A 14888-nucleotide genomic window follows, 5' to 3' on the forward strand; every position below is an offset into this window, starting at 1 on the left:
TTGTTTATTCGATTGAAATAAATATCATATAGAGACTCATTTTCTTTCATTTATTTTCTTGGCATGTGCATTGTAGACAGAAATAGGTTCTAATTCCCTCTCTGTCACTTAGTAGTTAGATGATCCTAGCCAAGTCAGTCAGTTTTTGTGTGTGTAAATTAGGAGTTATTATTCAGACAAAGTATTGCGTGTGTGTGAGGGATAAGTGAAATGAAATACGCAGAAGGGCTGTGGCATATCTTCCTTATCCTGACCCACCTTCCCTTAACCTGATTCCTCCTCTTCTAGATAGGCCAAGGATCAAAATTTCAAAGCTCTCCGAGATATTTTTAAAGCTCTGTTATCCAAGTAAATTCAAAAAAAATGTGATCAAAGTGCAATGTACTGCTTTTATGAACTTTCTAATTTTGAGATCTTTATTCCCGGCTAGTAGTCCTTTCTTAAATGCTCCACCATATTTTTGAACATAAAAGAACCGTTGCATTTAGAGAAGATAGCCAGAAGAAATTTTTTTTAAGAAAGCTGTTTCCAAATATCCAATGATTCATTAAAATACTTTTGTTTCCTTAGGAAAAAAGTTTCCACATATGCACAGTAATCACTTGGCGTTTTGCAGGCTTAAGCCTTGGGGAGTTCGTGGTATTTGGCTCCTGACATGGAAGTCTTTCTCTTGTCAGACAAATCCTTTCCCCTGCACATTCCTGGGCGAGTTTGTTTCTGTCGTGCCTGATGGCAGGCTGCGGGGTGGCTGGGCGTGGTTTGCCCGGGAGGCCGACTCTTCACACTGCAGCTCTAACCTCTTTGTGACTTAGTTTTAACTTCGTGTCTGCTAACTCCATCCATCATTGTTTCACCTAACTCCAGGTCATTGCACCTGGGGAAAAATTGTCCCTGGCTAATGTGCCTTAAATAAACCAACTTATAGTCCTTGAAGTTCCTTTTGATGACTTTATTTTTATTAACAATTCTTCAGGGTCTCTTAAGAAAAGTATGAACATTTTTCAGAGATTGGAGTATTTTTAGGAAATGATTGTGCCTTTGAAGAAACGTATGAACTACATTGCCTTGATTCAGGAAATCTAGGTTCTGATGATTTGAGATTTATTCTCAATGTTTTGAATTTTCTATATTATTCTCAAGAAAGAAGATAACACCAGGGAAGTTTCATTCCAAGGAGCAAAGACCAAATGAATACAGAATATGGCAAAAGCGCACATGAGTATCTCCTTAGTTAAGGAAAAGGCAAAGAATTGATTCACAGTCACCAGAGCACAGAGCAGGGAAAGTAGTTGAGGCTTAAGAGCCTCTGGAGAAGAACAGTAGGGTGGTGGGATTGGCCATGTATGAATCAGTTGCTGTTTCAATTCTGTGTTCCTGTTTTCTTCATGCTCACGCTGCATGTTTAAAAAATCTATGCAAATTGCGTGTTCCATTTTAGGGAACTATTAGGCCATTTGGATACTTTGGAATTCTTTTAACCAGTGGAGTTGGTAGTGAGGCTGTAAATGGATGTGTGAGTGTGTGTGTGTAAATGTAAATATCTAAATTGGTTCACTACAATTTGTGAAAATTGACCTACTTTATCTGAAAAAAGTATAACAAGGAATGGTAGAGATGCCTTGTGCCCTGCCTATTGGTAGGTGTATCATAGGCTCCCTTTTTATTTTATTTGTTTGATAGTCTCCAAGCAAATTTATTTAATTAGTGGAGGGCCTACCTTAAAGGGTTGGGAGAGAGAAAAAAAGGAAACATATTTTATAATCATTTCAAAAAACTTTACTTAAATAGAAGAGTCAATATAGATATTTTATAGAACCACAGATGTTTGCATATCAAAAAGAATTGTGTATCAGTATATATTTATATAAAAGCAGATATATGTATACAGACATATATTACATATATATGAAATACTAAAGAATATAGAGAATTAGTGCATCTGACAGAAGAATGGTTTTTAGAAAATTGACTAATAAATGGCATTTTAATATAATGTCACATTTTGCTCACTTTCTCCCCATTTCATATTTAAAAGTGTGTAATTTTTAGATTAATTAATTTATTTGTATCCAACCATTCAACAATTGGTTGAAGAGCAATAACACGAAATTATGTAACATTTAGAAAATTGTGTGATCTTAAATAGATTGAAAATCTATTGATTATATTCAACTGCCATCAATTTAAAAATTGATATTTTATTATTGCTATTATTGGTCATAATACTATGCTGCATTTATATCAGGATTTGTAGTTTACAGATCTTTTCTATATATATATATATATATATATATATATATAAAACTTTAATTAATTTCATTTCACCTAAGAATTAATTGCTAAGTGGGGTAAAAAACAACATTGCCTTTCTTTGGATAATTAAGACAGCAGAGCTTTCTCATTTAAATAATAAAAGTTAAAATTAAACAAATGAAACAATTAGATGCAAAACTCAACTCTCACACTGATGCTGAGCTGGACATCAGTAGGAAAAAGAAATCGGTTTCATAAATAATAATGAACACTTGTGGACAGTGAAGCTACTCTGCAGATCAGTTTTAATTTCCTTCTCGTAAAAACAGTGCTTCTTTTTGCTATGCCTGAAGATTCGGCAGAGAGTGTGTGTGTGTGCTTAAAACAGTATAACTTCAGGTAAATACACATGCACAAAGAGAAACAGTACCATGATTTGACCACTAAATCGTAATATTTGTCTAATTTTATAATGGAATTTAAAGCTAGGAGTAACGTTAGAGGTCACTTGAGATCAATCCTCTCATTTTATACATAGCCTATGTGACTGTGGTGTTTTTACTATTGAAGTTAAAATATCAACATGTTGAAATCTGTGTAAAACAGATTGTGAGAAATATAGCCACTCAGTCATTACAATCAGCTATTCATCAGCAAGGCACAGTCACTCACAAGGAATGAATTATCTATTCATCACCAAGCGATAACCATATTGACACAAATTTTAAATAAAAAGAAATGTATATATTTATAAATAACAGCCCCTAAATAATAACCTGCTGCTCGTAATATGCCTGAACATTTTAGGACCCATGTCACACAAGAACAGCATATTCATTGCCAGGGGGAAGGGTTCAATTTATTGAATGATGCATTTATAATTCGAGGCTATAGATTTTGAAGCCAGTAATTACATTAGAAACCTAAGAGTCTGGGTTATGTGTTTTGATAACATTTGCAAAACTATGTGCTTACTGAGTATTCTAGAATGACTTATTTTTTTCAACTCACATTCATTTCCCAGCATGCATTTTTTTCTGAAGTAAGAAAAATGGTATGACAAAGGAATAGGTTTTACAGGCAACCAGAGGATAGAAAGGTCATTTCATCATTAGGATAATGAATTTTATGATCTTTAGCATTATCTTCTTATACATAATTCACACTGAGGTTGTTGATTATAAAAGTAATATGTGCTTGATGAGAAATGTTTGGAAATATTAAAAAGCAGTAATAAGAAAGTAACAACTAGAAACTTAGTACCGAGAGAAATAATACAAAACAAAATTTTTGATTTTTTTCCCTCTGGATATCCCCTGCTCTCCTCCCACACAGACTCGCACCTGCCTGTGTACGCCTGCATGTGTTTGTTATGCCTTCTGGCTCCAGCGCTTACATGCTCTGTGACCTTTGACAAGTTACCTCAGTTTTCTGTGCCTTAGTTTCTTCATCTTTAAAATATGGATAGTAACACTAACCATGTTATAGAATTATAAAGATTAAATGGGCGTCATTAATAAATAGAAAGTTTTACAAGAGTGTTTGGCATGATATTTATTAACTACTATTATGGGTATGATTGTATGTTTTAAAAATATTTTAAAATTATCAAGCCCGTCTCATTTTTATTTGAAAGTCATACTAGCCCTTGCTGGTATCTCGTATTATTTTCTATAAGCCACAGCAATGCCATTTCTCCCTCTATGATAATGGTGGTAAGACGAACATCTGAAAAATATGTTCCATGCAGAATGAATCTTCACACAGACTTATTTTGTCATTTTGGTTTGATTTTTGAGAAATGAGTTCAGCACATCTGCCAAATCCTTGTATAAGATGCTACATTCCTGTTTTTATTTTAGCGTATTCCGTTTATGAGGAGCTCTTTTCTTCTCCACCCGTCCGGCAGACAGGCAGGCCTCCTTTGCTCCCTCCCTCCCCATCCCACGCTCTCAGGTTGTTGCACATTAAATCTTTAAAATAGAAAACAGGAAGAAAAACTGGAAGGAATCAGTCACTTTTTTTTAAAGCCATTCTCCTTTTGGTGTATCTAGTTTAAGAAAAAAACAAACCTGTTTTCACACTCTGAAAGCATACCATTTGATAATGGAGTTTTAAAACTCTTACACATTTGAAATAACAGCCTTTCTTTCAGGATGGGAAGGAGAAGGCTGGTTTGGGGAGGGGAAGGATGGAGTAGAGCAGATGCAAAACAATCAGTTTGTGAACATATGCTAATATTTAGATTCTTTTTTTTAAGTGAAAAGTTAACTAGTTAATGCTTTTTTACAAACTGTCTTTGATACTGTGTTTTGTTTATTCCATCCCAGAAGAAGTTAGCGGTATACAGCAAGATGCAGGACTCTCTGGAAGTCACCCTTCCCAGCAAACAAGAGGAGGAGGAGGAGGAGGAGGAGAAAGACCAGCCTGCCGAGATGGAGTACCTTAACTCTCGCTGTGTCCTTTTCACTTATTTCCAGGGAGACATTGGGTCAGTAGTGGATGAACACTTCTCAAGAGCTTTGGGCCAAGCCAGCACCCTCCATCCAGAATCTGCCATTTCAAAAAGCAAGATGGGGCTAACCCCCCTCTGGCGAGGTAAGAATTCAAAAGCAGATGCTCTCCAGGGCACCGTCTCTGTTTCGCAACTGCCTGTACCAGGTTCCAGCTGGAGACGTGCCCCTGGAGGACGGATATCCATTTGCTTTTTAATTTTTAAGGACAGCAAGGAATTTCTTTCAGACAAACAGCTGGATCCGTTTTGTCACATGTGGAATGTGGGGTTGGAAAGGATGCAGTCACACCCCTTAATTCCTCATGGAAAGTAGTGATGCAACCAGCTCAAGTTTATAGTGGCAGCATCGAGCTGAGAAGCACCATTCCTTAAGCCCCGATGGCCCAATTTGGATGTCTAAATAATAGGCGTGCCTGCATCAGCTTTTAAAAATTAGCTCTTGCTCATTCCACTAGGTGCTACGTGGTGACATAGCAGAGGTTTGAGTCTGACGCAGAAATACAGACTTTGAAAGCCTTCTGTGTTCTCTTAAGAGCTCTCTCTGTCCTGCTTTGTCGTGGTGTTTACTCCTTGTAGTGTACAATCCAGACATTATTGACTGAGTCTACCTAGCTTAGCTCTTGTTCTTAGCTCTGGAAAGGAAACCAGTAGAATGGGCATCCTTTTCTCGCTTTCCCTCTACATAGACGTCACAGAGGTGTGTTTGAATTGGACACATAGAAAATCGTTGGGTGACGTCCTGATTGGGATAATTACAAGGTTAGAGAAAAGATAATACATCGTCCCAGTAGTAGTTTTAGAGGAATGTGTTATGGACATTTCTGCTGAGCTCACCTGGTTGCAAGAAGCATCTCGTAAAACGGTTCTCAAAATGTGGTTTCCAAGACCAGGAATGTCCGAATCAGGTGGGGGCTGGTTAGAAATGCAAATTCTTGGGTCACACCCCACACCTTACTGAATCGGAAACTCAGGGGTAGCTAATCTGTTTTGGTGAGCCACCCAGGGGTTCCAGTGCAGGCTCACATCTGATCCTTGTTGATCTAGTGCTGTTACAAACAGAGATCGCAGGCCGCCAAACTCAGACATACTGAGTCACAGTCTCAGAATCAGACCTGACCCGGTGCCCGGGTGATCCTATGACAAGGAAGGGTTTGTCACCTGGTCACCCACCTGTGGTAGGGGCCAGGTGAGAGGGGATGAATGGCTGGTCCCCTCTCAGCACTGGAGAGGTGGTTGTGCTTCTTGTAGGAGAGATCTTGGCCGTAGGAGATTGCCTGGCCCGGTCTGTAGATACGATGCTTTTCTTTCATGCCTGCCTCTCTGCCTGCCTGCCTTCCTACCTTCTTTCTTTTTTCTTTTTAGAAAAAGTAATGTGAAAGTAGCAAATGTGAACAACACTAAGATAATCAGTGACTAGAGAGGGGAAGGTGGAATATAAACTCAAGTGACCTTAATAGAGGTGATTCGGAAGTGTAGCTGCTGATTGACTAGTGAATATTACAAGAACTGAGAGCTGAGTCCTTGGAAGCCTAAGATGCTTATGGAATCAACCAACATGCTATTTGATAGCACATGGTGAGCGCTTTTAATAACTTGTGGAGGGTGACCTAGGAAAACGTCAGTGAGTTAGCTGGCTGGAGTGAACAGTTTGAGATATCAGTCTTAAATCCTGTGAAGACAGTCGTCCTAGGAGAGGGCTCTAGGCAGGGCCTACTCCTGTCACCCACTGGCCCTGCCACCTGGTGATCATGTCACCTGCAACAGAGGGACGAGAACCCTAAATTACAGCTCGATGGGAGAGTGATTGTCACAGTATCACAACCAGCATAGTTTTAAGCAAGGTATTGTGAACATGCAAAAATTTGCAGTTTAGTGTTTTTCCTATACTCTACGTGACTGAATGGAGAAGCCCCCTGGACAGATGCCAAATTTCAGGATAGAAAGGGTGGATCAGGATAATGTTTCAGGAATGGTTAAACAGTTTTCTTGGCATCATCTTCAATTTGGCCGTCAGATCTCTCTCTGGCCTCATTTCCTGACTTCTGCAGCAAGTGTCCAGGTCCCACTGTGCTCTAGGTTGTGGGCCTGTGTCATGAACAGGAGAGTCTCAGCCTCTACGTTTGTGGAGCTTTTTAGTGGAAGAGACAGATAATAAATATATGATGAGACGCAAGCTGTTGCTTTGCTTAGGATGATAATAGACGCTCTCTCTGAGACCGTTTTGTTTGAGCACAGACTGAAGGAAGTGAGAGTGCTCCTCATCACATGAATATCTAGGGGGAGATTATTCGAGGCAGAGGGAACAGCCAGTGCAAAGGCCCTGAGGAAGGACTGAGCTTAGAGCGTTCAATGAGAAGCAAAAATGCTGGCATGTGTAGAGTGAAATGAAGAGTGATTTCTAGAGACAAGGATTTTTAGAGCTTTGTATGGCAGTTTAGTTTATCAGGGTAGCCCAGGCACACACAGCAAGCTCCTCTATTTCCATCTCTCCCTCACCCACTGAGAATGCATATATCATATCCGGTTATCTCACGTCATTTTCCCTAATGCTCAGGATAATGCATTTCTATATGGAAAATCTGGAATGAATATGAATTGAATGATTACGTGACTGAGTTAGATGAACCGAGTTCATACCATGTACCCTGGATTAGAAAAAAAAGTCCTTGATGGAGAATTTATTAGCAGTAAGCTGTATGAAATCTTTGGTTACAGTTTTCTTATTTGTAAATAAGCATTGAATTAGGTGATTGTTGAAATCTTTTCTCTGTAAAATTTCTGTGATTTCAAATGTATTGTTTACTTTCCACTTGTGAATAGCACTTTCCTTCTTTTACTTTTGTTTACTGAAGTATAATTGATGTACAATATCCTATTAGTTTCAGGTGTACATCATAGTGATTCAATATCTATATACATTATGAAATGATCACTAGGATAAGTCTAGTTAGCATCTGTCACCAACAAAGTTATTACAGTGTTATTGACTATATTCCCTATGCTGTACATTACATCCCCATGACTTATTCTTTTTATAATTGCAAGTTTTTACATCTTAATCCCCTTTACCTATTTTTTCCTGCACCCCTTCCCCCTTTGGTAACTACCAATTAGTTACCTGTATCTATAAGTCTGTTTCTGTTTTCTTTGGTTTGTTCATTTGTTTTGTTTTTTAGATTCTACATATATGTAAAATCATACAGTATTTGTCTTTATCTGACTTATTTCACTCAGCATAATACCCTCTAGGTCCATCCATGTCGCAAGTGGCCATATTTCATTCTTCTTGATGGTTGAATAATATTACATTGTGTATATATACCACACCTTCTTTGTCCATTCATCTACCAATGGACACTCAGGCTGCTTCCATATATTGACTATTGTAAATAATGCTGCAGTGAACATTGGGTTCATATGTCTCTTTGAATTATTGTTTTTGTTTCCTTTGGGCAAATGCCCAGAAGTGGAATTGCTGGATCAATATGGTACTTCTATTTGTAATTTTTTGAGGAACCTCCAAACTGTTTTCCATGGTGGCTGCACCAGTCTACATTCTCACCAACAGTGTATGAGGGTTTGTTTTCTCTACATCCTCACCAACATTTGTTTTTTTTGGTCTCATTGATAACTGCCATTCTTACTAGTGTGAAGTGATCTCTTATTGTGGTTTTGATTTGCATTTCTTTGATGATTAGTGATGTTGGGCATCTTTATATGTGCCTGTTAGCCATTTGTACGTCTTCTTTAGAAAAATATCTATTCAAGTCCTCTGCCTATTTTTTAATCAGGCTGCTTGTTTTTTTGATATTAAGTTGTGTAAGTTCTTTATATATTTTGGATGTTAACCCTTATCATGTGTATGATTTGCAAATATCTTCTTTCATTCAGTAGATTGCAGTTTTCTATTGTTGAGTGTTTTCTTCACTGTTCAAAAGCTTTTTAGTTTGATGTAGTCCTATTTGTTTATATTTGCTTTTGTTGCCATTGCTTGAGAAGACTGCTCCAAAAAATATTACCAAGACCAATGTAAGAGAGGTGACTGCCTATGTTTTCTTCTAGGAGTTTTATGGTTTCAGATCTTACATTTAAGTCTTTAATCCATTTTTTTTTTTTTTAAAGATTGGCACCTGAGCTAATAACTGTTGCCAATCTTTTTTTTCCTGCTTTTTCTCCCCCAATCCCCCCAGTATATAGTTGTATATTTTAGTTGTGGGTCCTTCTAGTTGTGGTATGTGGGATGCCACCTCAATGTGGCCTGATGAGCGGTGCCATGTCTGTGCCCAGGATTCGAACCAGTGAAACCCTGGGTGGCCGTAGCGGAGTGCGCAAACTTAACCACTTGGCCACCAGGCTGGCCCCTAATCTGTTTTGAGCTGATTTTTGAATATGGTCTAAGGCAGTGGTCCAGTTTCATTCTTTTGCTTGTGGCTGTCCAGTTTTGCCAATACCATTTATTGGAGAGAATGTCTTTTCTCCATTATATGTTCTTGTCTCCTTTGCTGTAGATTAATTGATCATATATGCACAGGCTTATTTCTAGGCTTTCTATTCTATTCCATTGATCTATGTGCATGTTTTCTTGCCAGTGCCATACTGTTTTGACTACTATAGCTTTGTAGTATGGTTTGAAATTGGGGAGCATGATACCTCCAGCTTTGTTCTCCTTTCTCAAGATTGCTTTGACTATTCAGGGTCTTTTATGGTTCCGTACAAATTTTAGGATTCTTTGTACTAGTTGTATGAAAAATGCCATTGTTATTTTGATGGGGATTACATTGAACCTGTAGCTTGGACATTATAACAATATTAATTCTTCCAGTTCATGAGCATGGTATATCTTTTCATTTATTTTTGTTGTCTTCAATTTCTTTCACCTGTGTCTTATAGTTTTCAGAGTACAGATCTTTCACCTCCTTGGTTAAATTTGTTCCCAGGTGTTTTATTCTTTTTGATGCAATTGTGAATGGGATTGTTTTCTTAATTTCTCTTTTGAGTAGCTCATTATTAGTGTGTAGAAACACAACTGATTTCTGTATACTAATTTTGTATCTTGCAACTTTACTAAATTCATTTATTAGTTCTAACAGTTTTTTGGTGGAGTCTCTCTATATATAGCATCATGTCATCTGAAAATAGTGACACTTTTGCTTCTTTTCCAATTTGGATGCCTTTTGTTTCTTTTTCTTGCCTAATTGTTCTGGCTGGGACTGCCAGTACTATGTGGAATAAAAGTGGTGAGAGTGGGTGTTATATGTTGTTCCTGATCTTAGAGGAAAGGCTTTCAGCTTTTCACCATTGAGTATGATGTTAGTTGTGGGCTTGTCATATATGGCCTTTGTGATGTTGAGGTACATTTCCTTTATACCTACTTTGTTGAGAGTTTTTATCATAAATGGATGTTTAATTTCATCAGATGCTTTTTCTGCATCTATTAAGATGATTGTATGATTTTTATTCTTCATTTTGTTAATGTAGTATATTACTTTGATTGATTTGCAGATGTTGAACCATCCTTGCATCCTTGGAATAATCCCACTTGATGATTGTGTATGATCCTTTTCATATGATGTTGAATTTGGTTTGCTCATATTTGTTAAGCATCTTTGCATCTATGTTCAACAGGGCTATTGGCCTGTGATTTTCTTTTTTTGTGATGTCTTTGTCTGGTTTTGATGTCAGGATAATGCTGCCTTTGTAAAATGAGTTTAGAATTGTTTCTTTCTCTTCAAATTTTGTAATAATTTTAGAAGGATAGGTCTTAACTCTTTAAATGTTTGATAGAATTCATCTGTGAAGCCATTCAATCCTGGAATTTGGGGTTTTTAGGAGTTTTTTGATTACTGATTCAATTTCATTACTTGTAATCAGTCTATTCAGATTTTCTATTTCTTCATGATTCAGTCTTGGAAGTTTGTGTGTTTCTAGGAATTTATCCATTTCTTCTAGGTTTTCCAGTTTATTGGCATATAATTGTTTGTAATGGTCTTTTATAATCCTTTGTATTTCTATGGTGTCAGTTGTAACTTCTCTTTTATTTCTGACTTTATTTATTTGCACCCTCTCTCGTTTTTTCTTGATGAGTCTGGCTAAAGGTTTATCAATTTTGTTTATCTTTTCGAAGAACCAGCCTTTAGTGTCACTGTTTTTTTAGTCTCTATTTCATTTATTTCAGGCCTGATCTTTCTTATTTTCTTCCTTCTACTAATGTTGGGCCTTGTTTGTTCTGTTTTTTCTGGTTCCTTTAGGTGTAAAGTTAGATTGCTTACTTGAGATTTTTCTTATTGCTTAAGATAGGCCTGTATCACTATCAACTTTCCTTTTAGAACTTCTTTTGTTGCTTGCCATAGATTTTCAAAAGGTCTGTTTCCATTTTGACTTGTCTCAAGCTATTTTTTGATTTTCTCTTTGATTTCTTCAATGACTCATTGGTTGTTTAGAAGCATCTTGTTTAGTCTCCACATGTTCCTGTTTTTTGCAGTTTTATTCTTGTAATTAATTAATATTTTCATATTGTTGTGGTTGGAAAAGATGCTTGATTATGATTTCAATCTTCTTAAATTTATTAAGACTTATTTTGTGGCCTAACGTGTGATCTATCCTGGAGAATGTTTCATGTGCATTTGGAAAGATTATGTATTCTGCAGTTTTTGGATGGAATGTTTTGAATATTTCTTGAGTTCATGTGGTCTAATGTGTCTTTTAAGGCCAATGTTCCCTTATAATTTTCTATCTGGATGATCTATCCATTGATGTAGTGGGGTATTAAAGTCCCCTACTATTATTGTATTCCTATCAATTTCTCCTTTTATGTCTGTTAATATTTGCTTTATGTATTTAGGTGCTCTTATGTTGGGTGCATAAATATTTACAAATGTTATATGTTCTTCTTGGATTGACCCCTTTATCATTATGTAATGCCTTTCTTTGTCTCTTATTAGAGTCTTTGTTTTAAAGTCTGTTTTGTCTGAGATAAGTATTGATAACCCAGCTTTCTTTTCATTTCCATTTGCATTGGATATCTTTTTCCATCCTTTCATTTTCAATCTGTGTGTGTCTTCAAATCTGAAGTGAGTCTCTTGTAGGCAGCACATAGATTAGCCTTGTGTTTTATACATTCAACCACTCTCTGTCATTTGATTGGAACATTTAGTCCATTTATATTTAAAGTAATTATTGATAGGTATTTACTTTTTGCCATTTTGTTCTTTTCTGGTTGTTTTTATAGTTATTCTCTGATCCTTTCTTCTTCTCTTAGTCTTTTGCCTTGTGATTTGATGGTTTTCTTTAGTGTTATATTTGGGTTCTTATCTCTTTAGTTTTTGTGTCTCTATTGTAGATTTTTGGTTTGCAGTTATCATGAAGTTCATATGTATCTACCTCTTCATAGAGCAGTCTGCTTTAAGCTGATGGTCACTTATATTCGAGCACATTCTAAAAGCACTACATTTTTACTCCTCCTGCCGTGTTTTGTTTTTGATGTTATATTTTGCTTCTTTTGACTTTGTCTATCCCTTAATTACTTATTGTAGTCACATTTGGTTTTGCCACTTTGTCTTTTAACGTTCATACTAGCTTTTTAAGTGGCTGCTACTGCTTTACTATATATTTGTCTTTACCAGTGGTATTTTTTTTCTTTCATATATTTTCTTATTTCTATTTATGACCTTTTCTTTTCCACTTAAGAAGACTCCATAGCATTTCTTGTAAGGCCAGTTTGGTGATGATGAACTCTTAGTTTTTGTTTGTCTGGGAAACTCTTTATCTCTCCTTCAATTCTGAATGACTTTGCTGGGGAGAGTATTCTTGGTTGTAAGTTTTTTCCTGTCAGCACTTTAAATATACCCTGCCACTCCCTTCTAGCCTGCAAAGTGCTAAATACTCAGCTGATGGTCTTATTGGGGCTTGCTTGTATGTGACTGGTTGTTTTCTTTTGCTGCCTTTAAGATTTTCGTTTTAATTTCTGCCATTTTACTTATTATATGTCTTAGTGTGGATCACTTTGGCTTCATCTTGTTTGGGACTCTCTGTGCTTTCTGGACCTAGATGTCTGTTTCCTTCCCCAGGCTAGGGAAGTTTTTAGCCATTATTTGTTCAAATAAGTTTTCTGCCCCTTTCTCTTTCTTTTCTCCTTTTGGGACACCTATAATGCAAATATTAGTATGCTTGATGTTGCCCCAGAAGTTCCTTAAACTATTTTCATTTTTTAAAATTCTTTTTTTCTTTTGCTCTTCTGATTGGGTGATTTCCACTCTTTTGTCTTCCAGATCACTGATCCATTCTTCTGTATCATTTAATCTGGTGTTGATTCCCTCTAGTATATTTTTCATTTCAGTTATTGCATTCTTCAACTCTGATTGGTTCTTTCTTATATTTTCTAGCTCTTTGTTGAAGTTCTCACTGTGTTCATCCATTCTTCTCCCCAGTTCAGTGAGCATCCTCATGACCATTACTTTGAACTCTTTGTCAAGTAAATTACGGATCTTTGTTTCATTAGGGTTTTTTCCTGTGGTTTTATCTTGTTCTTTCATTTGGAACATATTCCTCCATCTCTTAATTTTGTTTGATTTTCTATGTTTGTTTCTATTAATTTGGTGAAACAGCTACCTCTCCTGGTCTTGAAGGAGTGGCCTTGTTTAGGAGCATCCCCTGTGTAGATTGCGTGTGTCAGGTGGCTTTGGCAGCTTGGCTGGAGCTAGGGAGAACATAGGACAGAACGGGTGGTTCTAGCATACTAGAGTGTGCCATGCTGGGGCTACCCCATTGGGTAACTGGAGCTGGAAGAGGTGTCAGGGTGGTCCAGAGGTACACCATGCTGGGGCCATGTTGAGGGGGGTAGCTGGAGCTGGGGGTCCTAGGGTGCATTGGGGTGGCCTTGGAAGGCTGCTTAGAGCCCCTGGAGTGTGCTCTTGCCTGCTTTATCAAGGTGGAGGGGGAATACAAAAAATGGTGCTCATTGATCCCTCTGACCCCAAAGAGATGTCCAGCAGTTTCCCACCCATTTGGCAAATGCTCTAGGGTTAGTAAATGGATTTCCTTCACATGTAGTCTGAATTTCCTTTAGACTGCTATTGTTTTGCTTTGCTCCAGGGCGTGCAAGTCTGCACATGGGCCCCTCAGTGATATCCCTGCCTTCTGTGGGTCATCATGTTGAAGATGGGGTTCCTATCAATACTGTGTGTCCATCTCTCCTGCTAGTCTCCATGTGGTCCCTCTGTCGTTTGTTTGCAGAAGCTGTTCATTCAGCCCTAAGTTCTTCTTTAGGAGGAGTTGCTCTGTATGTAGGCGTAGATTCCATGTGTCCATGGCCGTAGGTGAGTGCTGGTCTTCCTACCCCGCTATCTTGGACTCTCTCATCTTGTGAATACGACTTTGCTATAGTTGTTTCTAATTGTGAATTAGCCAGTTTTAGATAAAGATACATAACTTGGATACAATTCATAGGAGATCCACAAAATGTAGTTAAAGATTTAGAAAGCAATATCTTAGAGAAAAGTATGATTAATTGAGCTTCCCATGTCTAGTAAAGAGAGTTATTGGGGATTTTGTATTAATTGCCAAAGCAACATAGGTTTGGATAATACAGTCTTTGGATTCTGTTTGTTTTGGGTTCAAGTTTGGGTCTTATTACTGTCTGGTTGCAACGTGATCTTGGATTAACTACTTAAAATCTCTCTGAGCTCAACTTCAACTATAATATGCATTTATTGATACCCATTTCCTAGGTTCATTGTAAAGATATTTTGATAATGCCTATGAATAATTTGGCATAGGGCTTGACGCAAAGTGCTAAATGAAAATCAGATGCCTTTTCTCTCTACCTTAAGTTTCCACTTATTTGGAGCCTTGGATCTTTATCCAGAAATGTTGTTTTCTGGAAGTTTGTATTTCTGGCCAAAAACCAGTGTCTTGGACATAGTAGGTATTCAAGGCTATTGACAATGTTGATGGCTATGGCAGGAATACTTTATGCAGGAACTGCTGACCAGCTGTATTAAATTAAAGGGTCTAGTTTATGGCATGCCGTTTTTTCAGTGCTGCACAAGTACTACAGTGCTACAAAGGAATTTAAAACTGAATTATGTTTGATTGCATAATATATTTCACAGTAAATCTTTAG

General features: G+C 37.2%; 1 protein-coding gene across 3 annotated transcripts in view; it reads left to right on the forward strand.

Moving 5' to 3' along the window:
• Window positions 1-14888, forward strand: part of VGLL3 (vestigial like family member 3) — a 52694-nt gene that overhangs the window by 8092 nt on the left and 29714 nt on the right. The window contains exon 2 of one of the 3 annotated variants that reach the window (XM_014865883.3): window positions 4587-4851. In XM_014865883.3, the coding sequence (XP_014721369.1) occupies window positions 4587-4851 (265 nt within the window). Of the gene's footprint in view, window positions 1-4583; window positions 4852-14888 lie in introns of all 3 variants that reach the window. The other 2 variants (XM_014865876.3, XM_014865893.3) reach the window with 2 other exon arrangements.

This window comes from Equus asinus, chromosome 18, assembly GCF_041296235.1.
Source record: "Equus asinus isolate D_3611 breed Donkey chromosome 18, EquAss-T2T_v2, whole genome shotgun sequence".
NCBI classification, from domain to species: domain Eukaryota; kingdom Metazoa; phylum Chordata; class Mammalia; order Perissodactyla; family Equidae; genus Equus; species Equus asinus.